Consider the following 17,975-nt stretch of genomic DNA (forward strand, 5'->3'; position numbering starts at 1 on the left):
TTCCCCATAAAATGAGCTCATTTATAATCTTCCATTGGCCCAAAGTTTCCTTAAAAACTCCACTTCTGAAATTATGGATGTTTCCTAAAAGAACTCAACACTAGAAACTTTCCAACACGCTTTTTAGAAATATCACTTAATGTTGTTATTATAATAATATAAACATTATTATAATAATTCAACTTAATAATAAATAAGAGCTCATGCAATTATTAACTTAATTTACCGCAGGTGACAACCAACTACCAAAGCCACCAACTGCACTACCAAGATTTAAAACTGCCAAAATAGACCTACTAAAAATAGTGCATCTACAGTTGGGACCCCCAAAACACCCTGTCAGCTTATGAGGGTTGCTATGATGAGCTAACTCCATCAACTATGTAGACCTGCCAAAAATGGGGACATTACAATCCTCCCTCCCCAAGATTTCTTGTCCTCAAGCAATCTGAAATCATACAAAAACCTCCAATGAGATCCCGTAAGAAGCAAGTGATGTCCCTATCCTCATCGAACACTTGTGCCAAAGTGTCACCTATAGTCAAATCCATAGAAGGTCCCAGTATGTCGCCTGCACTAACCCAATCATTTTGTCAATCATCAGACTTTGGTACAAACACTCTCTGCACAACATACAAATCCTGTACAAATATGAAGTAATATAAACTCCTCATAAAATATACTTCACTACAAACGTCACTAGAATCCTGATCATCTCTAGTAACCCCTATAAAAGATGAAGCCACAAGAGAACTAGGTGCAGTATGTGGTTCTCTATTGCTCTCAACAAATGCACTCACCTCCATTGTATCCACAATACCCACATCCTCATCAAAATTGGCAAAAACACCAACAATTGCCACTATAAGAAACTGAATTGTATCTGCAGATGGTGTAAATTGAGCCTAGCTCCACTTAGGTGAGTGATAATTATCAACCTCAAAATCAATAACATACATACAGTCAACAACACACCCCTGAACATCTAAGGTACTACTCCTAAGTGCCTCACTAGATGGCTCATTTATCATAGAAGTAGATGTAGATATATCATCACACACACTTACTCCCATTACCATTGTATCCCTAAGTGAAGAAGTATGCCCTCTGTGAGTATAATATCTACCTGGAATGAATCTTCTAACACCATCCATAATGTCGATAACCAAATGACAAAATCAATTTGAAAATTTTCAAAGTCAGCACTAATAATAACTGAGCCCAATTCCTACAATTTCGCAAAAAACTGCTCTAATACCACTGTAATAACCCCAACCAGTTATAACTTCAACAAACACCAAATTCTTTTATAATTCAGTTGTTTGACATTTCATCAAACACTTTGCAAGCAAGCTATGATACCACTATAATAATCCTCGGTTATAACTTTGACGAATTCAAGAAATTTGGCATTTTGACAAACACTTTGCAAGCTAACTCAATATTATGAAAAGTCTCTATTGTAGTTGTATTCAAAACACACATAAATGGAATTCTAAAATAGTTTGAACGCAAAAATCATAACTTATAATGCAACCAATTATGTTGAACTTCAATGTTGAAACTTAACTATCATTTGCACTAACATCAACCTTTATTGAATTCAAATTTGATTGCTATCCTTAGTGATGGCAATTGGAATTACAAACACAAATATAATTATGAATAACTTGATATCCAGCCATATTTAAATATGCAACCACTTGTAATGAAGAATTCAAGCCTCCTACAAGTGACGTAGGTATATGAATGGACTCACCACCTTGTGGTATAAAATACAGTCCCAAATAAGACCACTTATGCTATAATATGAAACATAAGCCTTCAAGCAAATCACTGACTTCCTTTAATAGCAATGCCAAACAAATTCCAAAAATTATTCCTCTCCCAAGATATTGTATGAACAGTAGGAGATATTAGCAAACAGCTTTACCTCAACAATATTTGCAAAGCAATTTTAGAATAATTCTCAGAATTGAATCTACAATACTTCAGCTGTAGATCTAATGGAACAACTCAGAATTCAAACGCTTATACTTTAGCAAAGGCAAAAAAATCAGAACTCAAAAAAAGCTACAAAGGCATTAAAAGCAAATATAATATCCAAGCATTTTTTTTTTCCATGAAATGAGCTCTTGTTTATAATCTTTCGTTGGCCCAAAATTTCTTTAAAAATACTTTAGAAATTGTGGAAGTTTTTCAAAAGAGCTCAACACTAGAAACTTTCCAACACACTTTTTAGAAATATCACTTAATGTCATTATTATAATAATATAAATATTGTTATAATAATGCAACTTAATAATAAATAAGAGCTTATGCACTTATTAACTTAATTTACTGCAGGTGACTGCCAAAGCCACCAACTGCACTACCAAAATTAGCAACTACCAAAAATAAACCAACTAAAAATAGTAAATCTACAGTTGGGACCCCCAAAACACCCTATTAGCTCACGAGGGTCACTTTGATGAGCTAACTCCATCAATTGCGTAGACTTGCCAAAAATGGGGACACTAGTCCCCCCTCCCCAAGATTTCAAGCAATCCAACATCATACAAAATGCCAATACCATCAAAATAACCAATAACATGGCTTGCAATATATCACCAAACACTTTCGCCAAAGTGTCACTTGTAGTTAGATCCATAGAAGGTCTCAGTATGTCCTCTGCACTAACCCAATCATTTCACCAATCATCAGACTTTGGTACAAACAATCTTTGCACAACATATGAATCATGTACAAATCTGTAGAATGTACTCCCCATAAAATATACCTCACTACAAACCTCACTAGAATGTTGATCATCTCTAGTAACCCTTATAAAAGATGAAGCCACAAGAGAATTAGGTGCAATATGTGGTTCTTTGTTGCTCTCAACAAATGCTACTATAGTTTGAATTGTATCTACAGATGGTGTAAATTGAGCCCAGCTCCACTTAGGTGAGTGATCATTGTCAATCTCAAAATCAATAACATGTGTACTATCAACAACACACACTTGATCATCTAAGGTACTACTGCTAAGTGCCTCACTAGATGGCTCATTTATCACAAAAGTAGCTATAGATATATCATCACGCACACTTATCCCCATTACCAATGTATCCCTAGGTGAAGAAGTACGCCTTCTACAAGTATAATATCTACCTGAAATGAATCTTTTATCACCATCCATAATGTCAATAACCAAACCAAAAAATCAATCTGAAAATTTTCAAAGTCAGCACTGATAATAATTAAACCCAATTCTTGCAAGCTGGCACGAAATCGTTTTGATACCACTGTAATAACCCCAACTAGTTATAACTTCAACAAACACCAAATTCTTTTATAATTAAGTTGTTTGACACTTCGTCAAACACTTTGCAAGAAAGCTCTGATACCACTGTAATAACCCTCATTTGGTTATAACTTTGACAAATTCAAGAAATTTCACATTTTGACAAACAGTTTGCAAGCTAACTCAATATTATGAGAAGTTTGTTGTAGTCACATTTAGAATACACATATATGGAATTCAAAAATAGTTTGAAAGCAAAAATCATAACTCATGATGCAACCAATTATGTTGAACTTCAATGTTGAAACATAACTATTATTTGCACTAACATCCACCTTTATTGAATTCAAATTTGATTGCTATCATGAGTGATGACAATTGGAATTACAAACACAAATAATTAGATTTAAATACGCAACCACTTGTAATGAAGAATTCAGGCCTCCTGCAAGTGATGTGGGTATATGAATGGACTCGCCACCTTGTGATATAAAATACAATCCCAAATAAGACCATTGCTGCTATAATATGAAACATAAGCCTTCAAGCAAATCACTAACTTCTTTTAACAGCGATGCCAAACAAATTCCCAAAATTATTCTTCTCCCTAGATACAGTATGATTTGTAGGAGATATTAGCAAATAGCTTTACCTCAACAACTATTTGTAAAGCGATTTCAAAATAACTCTCACATTTGAATCCACAATAATTCAGCTATAGATCCAATGGACCAACTCAAAATTCATACCCTTATACTTCAACAAGGGTAGAAAAACCAGGACTTTGAAAAAGCCACAAAGGCAGCAAAAGAAAATAAAATATCCAAGCATGCTTTTCCCCATGAAATGAGCTCTCATTTATTCGTTGGCCCAAAGTTTCCTAAAAAACTCCACTTCAGAAATTGTGGAAGTTTCCCAAAAGAACTCAATAGTAGAAGCTTTCTAACACACTTTTTAGAAATATCATTTAATGTTGTTATTATAATAATATAAACATTATTATAACAATGCAACTTAATAATAAATAAGAGCTTATGCAATTATTAATTTAATTACCACATGTGACAACCAACTGTCGAAGCCACCAACTGCACTGCCAAAATTAGCAACTGCCAAAAATAGACCTACTAAAAATAGTAAATCTACAACTAAGATCTCCAAAAAACACCCTATCAGTTCACGAGGGTCGCTATGATGAGCTAACTCCATCAACTACATAGACCTGCCAAAAACGGGGACATTACAACTAGTATCCGAACATTAAGTCCACCAAGTACTTAATCCTTAGTCAAGAAGACTCAAACCATGGATTTCCACTATCCACAAATCATAAAAATATAATCACATAGGTGAATTTAGCCACATATGCATACAAACAATATAGTCTATTCTATATTCACATATCAAAGAAATGATCCAAATATCCAAATATCTTAATTATAGATTCAACTATATAAAAGAGGTTAGTCTTTGCTAGAAAATAGCCAATGATCATAACAAACACAATCAATAATGTACCCAAGGCTAAATATATTCCTAGCTAAATACATAGCCCATAAAATATATATAAAAGAAATGCTTATACATATGAATCCCCAAAGGAGGAGTTTATAATGCAAAACTAGGTGAGAGTAGGCCCGTATATAAACTCCCTCTTAAGTTCGAGCATCTCTAAGGCGGATTCAATCCACATATGCAAGTTCTCGATTTATCCAATGATTGTTTTAAAGTCAAACCAAATTTAAGTACGTGGTGTCCATGACACTTAATGTGATTTACTCCCTTAGTGAGGAGTTTACAAGTTTCCTATTTGCTCTCTCTGAAGTTTTAGGTTTAACTACTTCTGGTAGAACTCCCTCTCAAAGTGTACATTGCAAGGTCCTCTCATGTTATCTAGGGAAAGTTTACGAATAACTTCTCAAGGGGTTATGATTTATTATCAAACCATGAGAATTTTTTGTTTATGTCATTTAGTCCAAAATTATCTCAAAATTAATGGTTTAAACAACTAGTTTTAATTATTTAACTCATACTCAGAAATGAATATAATGTATTATCCTGATTGACATTCAACCTTAAACAATAAAAATATTTTACTATGTTTAGAGTGCACTTGGAAATGTTTGAATGCTCTTGGAAATTATTCCCTTTGACATTTGGCGGCTTCTTTTGTTCTCTCAGCTTTACAGGGAGCAATGATAATGTAGTTATATGTTTCATGCTCAAGATAGAGTCCATCTGCAACCACTTTGATAGTAATGCTTGAGCTTCTTCTATCTGCTCATTTCTGCAGAATGTTCGAGCGGCAATAGAATAGGCTTTCAAAATGTGCCCACATTCCCCACTCAGAAGAGTGTAAAATTTCAGCAGCAGTACCTAGACCTATTGCGTCATTACAAAGAGAATCAACTAGAGAAATCAAGGCAGCTATCCCGAAAAATATCCCCTCCTCAATCAGTTTAAAGTATAACATGTGCACATGTTTTGCTTTTACAAAAGCATTTGACAACTTAAGAAGTGGCAAACCCTACATTTCCTAAAAGCGAGTCTTTTTCATTCCTTCCAAAATAGTGAATGCTTCGTCAAACATAGAAACCATGCAGAATCCCTTAAAAGTGATAAGATAGGATTTAAGTCCACGCTTGCACTTAAATTCTTCATATCGGTTGAACATCTTTGGAGCATGTATCACTCTCTCTTTGCACGCCACATGTGCTCAACCAAAGTATCCAATAATGGTGTACTCACAAATCCCTTATGCTTTACTACGTCTTCCTGAAACAACTTTTGTATGATGCTAAGCCCATCCCCATTACTCTTATTGCACATGGTCATAATAATGATATTCATAATATGTTCTTCATTACTGGTTTTGTGGGATCGTGGATGTGATTCGAACCTTTTCCGTCCCTAAGCGAGTAGAAGAGGCATTAACTGCTTTCGAAACTCAGCAAAAAATCAATCTTGCCTTTGATCTCCACATTTTTGCTAGATGATTTTGAAGTGAATGTAAGCCAGTTGGTATTATTAACACTATTCTAACAAATCAACAAGTTCTAAACCTATTTGTAGTCTCGGCATTGTGATTTATAACAAGTTTCATCCTTATTCATTCAAAAAGAATTCAACCCAACTAATGGTGTCTCTATCATTTATGTAGAAGCGACCACTCCTGTATTTTCTAATGGATCAGAATAAAACTGAATTTGATGTGCAATTTCGAATTTATCATTTACTGATCGTGACAATATTTAATCTATCTTCCCCATATGAACAGATGCCGATACAAGGTTATGTAACCATTAATAACATTCACATCATCTCCTTAGAAAAGTTGCTCCCACAAGGAGAGTATTTGATTGGATATGCAGGACGTCCTCAAGCAATTTGCCTTTGACAACATATGTAAGGTGGCATTCTGCATGGATCCTGGTGCCTTGACATTTCTCTTTAAGAATAGCATCCTGTCCATAAATCTGAAGGGATCTTCCTTCAAGTTGTTAAGCTTTCAAGAAGGAACTAGGCTTTGATACCATGTCAAGTTTTCAGATTTTAGGGCAAAGAAAAGATTAGTGCAGCAGTGGTGAATAATTACTTGCACATTATGTTTTGTTGTGTTCCTTATTCACCACCCAACACATATAATATATATATATGAGATGAAGAGGTGCATCTTCCAAAAAACATGACACTTCAAATGGGGCCAATTAAGCTTTCCCACTTAATTGAATTATCATATAATACAATAATATATTACATATTATTATTATTATTATTATTATATTGCCATTAAATATGTAGCCACTAATTGTTTATTGATGATCTTTGCCATAAAGGCCACAAACATTAACAATAATGTTCCATAAAAGCTTTGGTACAAACAAATAGTTTTTGAGTTTTGGGGAGTGAGCCTGCAAAGAGCTTCATAGAGGTATACTTGTGTACAAGATATAGGGTTTTGTGTACTTGTGTACAAGATTTCCAATTACCAAAGACGAATAATAGCAGGGGGTTGGTAGATCACTAGTGATTCTATTAGATTGATTTGTGGATCAGTTTGAGTTCAAGATAATAGAGCTAACATGGTAGAATGGGTCTGTGAGGTTTTTCAATGTTAGCATCATATTTTGATTATGGATTTGGCTAACACATAACACGTTACTTGATATGTTGTTGAGGCAGACTTAGTGAAGAAATTAATTTTGATATTAGGTAAATAACATCAATTTTTTGAGATGATATGATATGGTTGACTATAAAGAAGAATTATGGAATGAAATTAGTTTGTGTACCTAAATGGAACAGATATTGCAGTTGTGGATGCAGCAATCAAGATCATCCTTTGGATTGGACTGCATACATGTTTTTGTAAGGCAGTGAGAAAAGCCACCTTTTCATATTGCTCGTATAATGTCCTTTCATTTTTGCCTAAAAGCGTTACAAGTTTGACAAGAAGCAGGTTCTCTGGAATGGTTATATTATCATAATGGCTAGGGCTACACTAGCCTTCATGGTACATCAGTTTAGATATTGCATAATCTGGGGTTCAATGACAACAGAATATTAACTCTCATTAAGATACTACAAAATCAGAATCCTTGTGAGGGTTTCTCCCAATCCAGGACAGTTTCTAGTTGGACCTGTTCTCCCATCAAAAATCAATTTTAATATGCACAGCCTAAAAATCAATTACGGTTGTTTTGCATTTACAGATGGATCAAACCCTAAGGCAAATAAGTGGGTCATTTAAGATAATCAATGCTAAGTCATATAATGTGTGGTGCATTGAGTTGAAAAGTACATTTCTGTGATCGGAAGACTTTGGGAACAAAAGACACATTTTCAAATTGCTGCAAAAATTCCTTATGTTTTTTGCATGTGAGTGCTTAGTTGTACACAATAAAGCTGGTTTGGTGGAATGACTTCTCGTCACAACCTCTACTGCTATACCAGTCCCATTGATGCATCAAATTTTTTATAGCATAACCTTGGGTCCATGACATGAGAAAGTGAACCCCGGTTGGGAAATTAAGAAGTCAAATCTCCTTGGCAGCTCCACCTACTTCACTTCTGCCTGGAAGATCAATAGAACCAAGAAATATTTAGCCATTTATTGCACATCTTTCTCAAAATTCAGCTTTCTGACTCTAAAGCATCATCAAACTTTATTGAGTTCCAAATCACTATCCCATTAGTTGCCAAATAGTACAAGGCTAAAAGCAAGTAGAATTATATGTTTCTCAATGCATCATTCAAAGAACTTACCCTTATAGAACATACTTCTCAAATATAGGTCGACCTCAATAACCATGAAGATTTATGATGCTTGGTTAGACTCGTTGCAGTATATTATCTGCAACAGATGGAGCAATTCCCTACAAATTTGAATGGGAACAATAATTATTATTATTGTGAACAATCTTCAAAACATGAAAGAAATATCAAAGTAGACTGAGCAACTTGCCTGTTTGTAATGCATCAAACATTGAGCTAAAAGACTTGTTGAGACTGCAAATATTTTTCATAGAAGCCGGATTCTCTTTTTGTTATCATATTGAGTATAGCACTGTCATTTATTTTTCTGATTATTATCTGGACTGTAAAGACCAGTGCTCCACCATTGCAATGTATTCAAGGGAAATGCTAACCAACCAGCGTTTATTGACATCAACATTCGTTCAGTGGCATAGAGCTTGAACTTAACTGGATGGAAAACATTAGTAAAAAAAGTTGAACTCATAGGTAAGGTTTACCAATCCAGCTTCTTGTTTCTAATCTCATATTCATATTTCATCAAATCTGCAGGGACAGATTATGTTAAACAAAGATAATATTATTGTTTCCGACCTCAACACATCAGTTTTGACAAACAGAAATATGAAAATTTTTACAAGGCAATAATATAATACTTAAAGTAACTTGAATAAAAGTAAAAAACCACCTCACAAGTGTAGCACTTATTTCTCCCCAACTAATCAACGCACATATTATAAGCAGCGGAGAGCAACAATGTGGTCCACTAGGCCAGTGACCTGCAAAAAGTTCAGCTCTAACAAATCCATGCAGCATAGAAGATTATCTGCATCATGCATAGTATACCCTGCAAACGAATTGAAGAGTCAGAAAGAAAACATCAATATCAACAACATGCTTCTATACAACAAAGATTGGGTTAGAAAGCCACATACATATGGACTTTTGTTGCTTTTCAGAGTGCCAGTGAATATGTGATGATAAAAGATGATAAATGCTATAAACAGATATCATATGACTATTAGATGAGAAGTCCTAGGAACATTGCAACCAGCTCTCATTCAACTTGAAAATCCTGGCACTTCTGCTATATAAAACGGCATACATGTTCAAAATCCAACTGTTACACATTTCAGGGCATCTGTATCATCTTTCTGTAGTTATAGCAATGATTCTTTGTTTTTTGATTGTTCACACTTGCTGCCATAACTTCCAAGAAGTGCATGCAGGCATCTTACTTAGCCAATGCTCCAATTTGTCTGCAGAAAAGCTACATAATTTTGAAGATATCAGAATACATGTCAAATGCATCAAACAAACCCATAGTGTGCAAGAAATCTGAATGAATCTCAAATAGGTTCATGCATCTTTTGTATAGACGTCTGGACATCATATTGTTTGTCATAAGTAAGAACATATCACATTATAGTATCCATTGTTTCACAGTACAAGTATTACATGGCAAGCCCCTAACATTCTATTACAATTTACAATCTTACTGTGGGAAGCTATATTGTTGAAATCAACCTTGTGACTATCAACAGACAGATCAGAAATACTCTTTGACAAATATGGTTAGGTGGTTGATGAAGAATGCAGCATGATAAAACTAAGTAAGATTTGAGAAACAAATAGCTAAAAGAATTATAGTTGGCATGAGCATCGCCTAAGTAGCCGAATCGGGTACAGGAACGGGTACGGGTACGTGGGTACGAAACGTTGGTATGGCAGAATTTTTTTTAGGTGTTGGGTACGGGTACGGGTACGTCCACATATATATACAAAAAATCTATATATATATATATATATATATATGTATGTCTGCTGCTAGAAAACATACCAATATCAAAAACAAATTAAATTTAGAATTTAAATACCAACACATATGCTAGCAGCTAAACAAAACCATTATAAATTTCAGACTTTGAAACATAAGTACTAATTAGCATAAGTAATTAATCTGAAATTCAATTTTCGATATCAAAAGATCGAGCTAGTGTCATGAAATATAGTTATTGTTTGCAATAGAAATAATACTAGAAATCAGTATCACTGATCAGCTCACTAATCAGAACCATATGGGTCATAATCAATAGAAAGATTGTCATCAACATTGACATTAGATGATTGAATCCCACTGGTATTTGCACTAAAAATATGCTGGCTACTTAAATCCTCCATTGGTAAAGCTGGTGCACCAATAGGAAGATCAAAGTCAGTAGACTCCGGTTCTACATCCCATAATTTTGCTGCCCCTTCCTTGTACTCATCAGATTTGTGAGTAAGAATGCGCAAGTTTGAATGCACATAGACTAAATCCTCAGCTTTGCTTGATGCCAACCGATTGCGCTTCACTGAATGGATGGAGTATGTACTCCAATTTCGTTCAGCTGAAGATGAACTAGCAACCTAATGAAGCAAAGGAAGATCTCATTGGAGTCTCTAAAATTTAAGTAAATCAAATGAGTTTGTTAATTTCAAAATGACAACCAGATTTAGAGTTTATAGTATATACAAACTTACCTGTGATAGAACTTTGATTGCCAGAATTTGGAGGTTTGGCGATTTGTGGCCATTGAGGTACCACCAAGAGTGAGCATCCTTCCTATACTTGTCACGAATAGCAGCAAGAGTATGACCAGTGGATGATACAAAATCAGCAAATTCACTTGTAACTGCATCCTCCATTTCAATATCAAGGAAGAGTTTAGAAATAGCTTTCCTAGCCCCTTCACCTACTTCTGCATCACGATATGGTGGCACCCTTGTTGGCAAAGCAAGAATCTCTTCACTATAATATTTGGGACTCAATGAGAAGGCAAGAAGATGGAGTGGGGTGGTCATTTTGTTCCATCGCTCAACACATATTAATTGCACCTCCTTGAAGAAGGTTTCTTCAGGGTCTTGCTCTTTTGCATTTATGACAGATCTCATATTCTCAATCATTGAGTCTATTCCATCATAAACTTCCCCCAAGCATGGCTTATCCATGTCAGTAAAGCGTATCATACCTAGGATGGGCTCTGTGAAACTAAGAAGGTATTCTGCACGACTCCACCAAGTTTCATCCAAAATCCTTCTCCTGATATCAATTGCCCTCTCATTATTGGATTGCCTCCATGTGTTCCATTGGTGGCTGATCACCATACTAGAAAGTGCCTCTCGAACCTTCACAAGCCGTCTCAAGACAATTGTATTTGATGCAAATCTAGTCTCAGCAACCTATTTGAAAATTTAAAAAACAAGTAATTAAAGATAAAGAATATGTACATATATAGTTTTGCTGAAATAAATAAGATAACAAGTTATAACTAACGTAAAACATAAAATTGTAGTATTTGAATTTTGGATTACCTTCAATAGCTCCAAGCGCGAGAATGATCTAAAAATGGCTTGGGAAAAGTGGTGGTTCGTTATGAACATTTGGATATCTTAAGCTTCATCATAAACTTGTTTGATCCAAGCTATTTTAGTACCCAACTTCTGTAGCGTGAGGTTGAGTGAATGCACGGCACAAGGTGTCCAAAATATATGTGGGAATTGTTTCTCAACTAACATACCAGCTGCTCTACAGTTCTTTGCATTGTCTGTTACAACTTGGACAACATTTTGAGGGCCTACTTTATTAATGTATTCTATGAGAATGTTAGCAATGAATTGTGCATCCTTTACTTCACCCTCACAATCAACAGCTTTTAGAAACATTGCCCCTTTAGGGGACATTGCAATCACATTAATTAAGGGTCTGTTTTTTGCATCCTTCCACCCATCAAAAATAATGGGCACCCCTATTTCTTTCCATGAGGCTTTAATAGGAGCCAATGAAGTTTTTATATTGACCTCCTTTGTCAATAAAGTGGTACAAACCTTCTCATAACCTGGGCCTGTGTACCCCTTTGAAGCTTCATTTATTTTTCTTATCATGTCTTGCCAATAGGGTGATCTGACAACATTGAATGATAAACCGTTTGCATAGAGGCACCTAGCAATCGCTTCATCAGCAATATCTCTATAATCATTATTAAATGCCATCTCCAATGGTCCTCTTGCTCTCTTCAGATTACTAGTCTCATCTTCATTTCTCGTCATAAATGGATGGCTTTCTACAACAATATCAGGAGCAGCACTAGGTGTATAGCTTTGAGATGATGAAGCACGTGACTTCTGTGAGCCCCTTCCTTTGGTCTTCAACAACGGATGCCCATACCTACTTTCAATTCTTGCATCCGCTTCCTCTTGTTCCTTAATATATGCTGCTATTTTAGAAACCGGTATGGGTACCTTATTTTTTCTTGGACAAGCTTTGATTCCCTTTCCAGGAATCACACACAAATGCCCTTTCACTCGGCTGTATGAACTTGTATACTGCACATCACATCCGGGACATATCCAAATACATGTCCCTCCACCAGGGATATGCTCTAATATGTTCACATGCCTCCATAATGGTGAAGCTAGGTTGACAGTAAATGCAGTAGTGTCTGCCACGTTAAATTTGAATAACTGCTAGCACCCTGCAATTCATACAAGAATAACTTTTAAAACAGATAATTTAATTTCAATAGTAAAATAATAAAACTTGAAATAAAAAATATTTAATAAACTTATTTAGCATTTAGTATTTACTAATAGTAATAGTCTAATAATATACTTATATATATATTATATTAATATATATCATATATGTTTATAAAAATATGATTATTTTAGTGTTTATAAACTTGTATATGATATACTATAAACTCTCATATTTATAAACTCACTAAATGATATACTATAAACTCTATATAGTATATCCTTTTAAAATAAACTATATGATATACTATAAACTCAAGTTTATGAACCTTATCATATTTCTAATGATAAATCATAAATATATAATTTAATAAACATATATTTTTGAACCTCAAAATGAAATAATATTTTTGAAACTATGGTAGTAAAAATTAAAACTATCCTTGAAAACACAATAATATTTTTCATAATTTTTGAAACCATAGCAATAAAAATTAAAAAAAATCCATGGTCGACAATGGAGGGAAAAACCAGATGAAGGTCGCCGATTTTCTTGGATAATGGTCGCGTCGCGTGGTTGAAGGTCGCAATCTGCAGACACAGGTCAAGGTCGAAGTCACGTTAATGGAGGTTGTCTGTGCAAATGCAGGAGAGCTGCAAACCCCAGAGCTCAGCAAACACACGCAGGAGAAGGTAAAACATGGCCGCGAAAAGTGGAAATAACCCAAAAAAAAGTGACGCCGCGTTATGTTTACGTAGATTTTTTAGGGTTTTCCCCGCGGTCAAAGTCAAGGAGTCGACGTGGAATCACCACGTCAGCACAGAATCGCTATGAAACGAAATGAAACGAAAATCTGATTCCTGTTCGTGCCCACAGTCGATTCCCCTCGATTTCTGATTCCGAATCGACTCGTACCCAAAAACGATGGGCTAGGGGGAGCGATTCGGCTACTTAGAGCATCGCAATAGAAAGGAACGCCTTCAGGCATGAAACTGTGTGTTCCAGAAACAACAAGGTTCCAGCAGATTCCTTTTGGACAATAATGCAAGAATTATTTCGATTACAACCTTCATACATGAAAAGCATTGTGCCATTTCATACAATAGTTATATTTTTAAGTTGTGCCACAGGACAAAAACTATAAGAAACTTTTTAATGAAGAAAGGTTTTTTGCCAAAACCTCATGGAGAACATATAGATGAAATGATTTCAGGGGAACTGCAACAGCTAAAATATCATTAGAAAATTAGAAATATCATTTAAGAAAGAGAGCCTTAGAGATGACAGGGCGATGATTCTGGTTATAGATTTTAATAAATTCAAACAAATCGCAGCATATGATGGATTAGAACATACTATAATATCCTGTCATATTTAGGGCATTGTGTTTTCCCGAGTAGCATGATTGACACTGTTTTAGAACCCCAAAATGGATACAACAAATTATGGAGGCCAGTTGTAAATTCACAGAAAATTTATTGACATGATAACAAAATGCCTAGTAATATAATTAAATATCTTGGAGATTTCCCATAACTAGGTTATCTTGTACCAAGGACCATTAATAAGTATTATAAATCTGTTTATTAACAGTTCTATTATCATGGTTGATGCTCATTATTTATGATAAATAAATAGATGGCCCCTATCGAAGGATAAACCTAGGTAAAGAAGTAGCATGCTTTGAGAAAGTGATTAACTGATCCTTACTAATAACCATCATACTGTAAGCCTTTATTAACCCCAAATTCAGTATTGCCATTAACTTGTAGATGGTGACATACACTTACAATATGTAAAGTTTCTGCTAAATCCTTATCTCTTAATCAGACTTTTAATTCAGTCTTATATGCTGAGAATGATCTTCTAAGTAGTATGAATATCGATGAAATTAGTGCTTATTATAATGCAGATACAATACTGAACATTTAACCTTTTATTGTGATAGAGAATCTCAGATATAAAGCGCAGGATTTAAAATGCTTATAGGAGCTAACTACTGTAACTGTGTGTCCTATAATCTGCATTTACAACCTACTTATATATCCTTTCTAAAGGGTATGTCCCTCGAGGGACATAACCCTTCCTAACTTGGCACTAATTAAATTCTTCCTAAGTCGGCAATCTGGGAGACACAAGTTAGTAAAGACTAACTAACTAAGAGTTAGTTTGGTCAAGCATTAATAGTTGCATCTTTAGAAATTGCCGGCACCTATAGGAGAGATATGTATATTATTAAATCAAAATGCCAACATTAGAGATATATTACCATGAAGAGGAAGTGCGATCTGTACTGTCAGACCTGTAGGTTTATCTTGGTTAATATTCTTAACACTCCCTCTTAACCTGATAATTCTACAGAGAGATATTATATCTAGCATCACCAATACAGATGAATAAGCAAGAATTAATACTCTATATCTGTCTGTCTCTTCTTAGTATGTGGTATCATAGAACACATGATACAAAGTCATATTACTAAACCTGTGATATGACAAATCACTGCCACTAGTGATATTATACAAGATAAATCTGAAGAGTAATCTGTTCATTTATTCAAGTTATGATTTCATAGAAATTGGTATTTCCATATCACAACACGATTCTGAGTTTTAAGATCTACCAGAATACAAGATAAACACGGAGAATACTAAGATTCTTCCTTTATCCAATTTGTGACCCATGAACATAGCAATGTCAACATCACAATATGATCTTGAACTCATCTAGATCTTACAGTAGAACTCTACTGTTTAGCATATTATCTATGAGATTGTCACCTCTCATAATGTTTTATACGTGTGTTCATTATTTTAAGAGATCGTCACCTCTTAAATAATGAATACAACTGGTGGAGCCCATAACAGTCAATAGACTGACGAAATAAAATTATTTTATCAATAATCAAGAGAGTACAAATGGATTACAACTCAACCATACCAAGTCTCCTCCTAAAGTGCTCTATCTTCACTCTAGATAGAGGCTTGGTGAGTATGTCTGTTGTCTGATCTACAATGCAAAAGTATTCCAATTTTACAGAATTCCTGTCTACCATATCTCTTACATATTGGTAAGGAATTTCAATATGCTTGGACCTGTCATGGAAAACTGGATTCATTGAGAGCTTTATGGAACTTTGATTATTACAATGAATAATCATGGGATTCATAGTTTGCCCAAATAATCCCACAACTAACTTCCTCAACCATACTGCTTCTCAGGAGGCCATCGTTGCTACAATGTATTCGGCTTCTATGGAACTCTACGCTACTAAAGACTACTTTCTACATATCCAAGATATCATCGCTGATCCCAAACTGAAACAGCATCCTAAAGTATTTTTCCTGTCTTTAACACTTCCACCCCAATCTGAATCAATGAATCCATGTAAGTCTAAAGCAACTTTCTCATATTTGAGTCTGAGATTACGAGTGCCTTGTAAGTGTCTCATAATGTGTTTAACTGCGACTAGGTGAATCTCCTTTGGTTCAGACATAAACTGACTTAAGGCATTAACTACATAGCAAATATCTGGTCTTGTATTTACTAAGTACATAAGAACCCAATCATCTGTCTGTAGAGAGTAGAATCTATGGATGGCGATTCTGCAGCTGCTTCCTTAAGTTTATGTAGATTAGTCTCTATTGGAGAAGACATAGGTTTGCAATTCCACATTCCAAATTTCTTTAAAATATTTGATGTATACTTTCCTTGATTTAGTATGATACTGTCAGAATTCTGTCGTACTTCCAGTCCTAGGAAGTAATGAAGGAGTCCCAAATCTTTCATCTCAAATTGTCTAGTTAGATCTTTCTTGCATTGATCTATGAGATGATAATCACCTATTATTAGTACATCATCAACATATAGTATTAGAATTACCATATCATCTTTATCTCTTTTATAATATAAATTTGGATCAGCTTCATTCTTGGAGAATCCTAAGCTGGTGAGATACTTATCAACTCTTTCATACCAGGCCTTGGGAGCCTGTTTAAGCCCATAGAGAGCTTTCTTGAACCTACAAACAAAAGCGTTAGGATTATGAGTTTCAAATCCTTCAGGTTGCTCCAGATATACTTTTTCTGATATCTTTCCATTTAGGAATGTTGTTTTCACATCCATCTGATGTACCTTCCATCCCTTTGATGTGGCATTTGCTAAGACTGCTCTTACGGAGGGATATCTAGCAACAGGAGCAAAGGTTTCTTCATAATCAATCCTTTCTTTCTAAGAAAATCCTCTAGCTACAAATTTGGCTTTATACTTCTCAATACTACCGTCAGCAGCACGCTTTATTTTAAATATCCACTTGGAAGAAACAACAGATTTTTCTTTAGGTCTTGGAACAAGTTCCCAAACATCATTTTTCATAATAAATTGGTATTATTTTGTCATTGCTTCTTTCCAAGCTGTATGTTTAATAGCATCAGAGGGATTGGTTGGCTCTGTTTTGGATAAATCACTTATGATAGTTGTATAACCAAAGAATCTTTTAGGTCTTTTGCTTTCTCTGACTGTTCCGGAAGGTGCAGCAAAGTATTGCGCTGCTTCAACTGTTTTAATGACCCAAACTGTTCTTTTCTTTTAATTTTCTTCAAGATTCATATTTTGAATTTCATCTTCAATTTCTTCTAAGTTCTCCCTCTGGGACCAGATTCACTATTTCTTTCAAAACTAGATAAAGGAGAAGGTTCATCAGAAATTATGGCTCTTTTAAATGCTAAGTTACCGGATTCGCACCCTGGAGCTCGGGTCCGGGTCCGGATTCATTCGGGTCCGGATCCGAGCCCGGGTCCGCGACCGGTCCGGGCAGGGTCCGCATTTTGGCCTGCGGGTCCTCCCGGGTCCGTGCAAGCACGGACCCGGGAGGACCCGCAGGCCAAAATGCGGACCCTGCCCGGACCGGTCGCGGACCCG

General features: G+C 35.2%; 3 protein-coding genes across 6 annotated transcripts in view; all 3 read right to left on the minus strand.

The window, feature by feature from the left end:
• Positions 1 to 7,831: 7,831 nt before the first annotated feature.
• MEE44 (Nucleotidyltransferase family protein) overlaps positions 7,832 to 17,975 on the minus strand; it is a 195,650-nt gene continuing 185,506 nt past the window's right edge. Inside the window, exons 17-21 of one of the 4 annotated variants that reach the window (XM_089791915.1) lie at positions 9,475 to 9,798; positions 9,228 to 9,386; positions 8,751 to 8,989; positions 8,552 to 8,661; positions 7,832 to 8,360 (exon numbers count right to left, since the gene is read on the minus strand). The gene's annotated coding sequence lies outside the window, so the exon portion shown is untranslated. Of the gene's footprint in view, positions 8,361 to 8,551; positions 8,662 to 8,750; positions 9,086 to 9,227; positions 9,387 to 9,474; positions 9,810 to 17,975 lie in introns of all 4 variants that reach the window. The other 3 variants (XM_089791913.1, XM_089791914.1, XM_089791912.1) reach the window with 3 other exon arrangements.
• On the minus strand, positions 10,495 to 11,826 carry LOC149547860 (uncharacterized). The gene is made up of 2 exons (XM_089791918.1): positions 11,063 to 11,826; positions 10,495 to 10,948 (listed from the first exon to the last, which is right to left on the minus strand). Exons 1-2 carry the CDS (start codon positions 11,684 to 11,686, stop codon positions 10,604 to 10,606), a joined length of 969 nt encoding a protein of 322 aa, XP_089648044.1. The 5' UTR covers positions 11,687 to 11,826; the 3' UTR covers positions 10,495 to 10,603.
• On the minus strand, positions 11,972 to 17,880 carry LOC149547861 (uncharacterized). Its single transcript, XM_089794197.1, has 3 exons — positions 17,788 to 17,880; positions 13,586 to 13,645; positions 11,972 to 13,042 (listed from the first exon to the last, which is right to left on the minus strand). The coding sequence occupies exons 1-3, from the start codon at positions 17,878 to 17,880 to the stop codon at positions 11,972 to 11,974; spliced, it is 1,224 nt and encodes a 407-aa protein (XP_089650323.1).

The sequence above is a fragment of the Cupressus sempervirens genome, chromosome 7 (genome assembly GCF_028749045.1).
Source record: "Cupressus sempervirens isolate cs-2001-9-10 chromosome 7, ASM2874904v1, whole genome shotgun sequence".
In the NCBI taxonomy this organism is placed as follows: domain Eukaryota; kingdom Viridiplantae; phylum Streptophyta; class Pinopsida; order Cupressales; family Cupressaceae; genus Cupressus; species Cupressus sempervirens.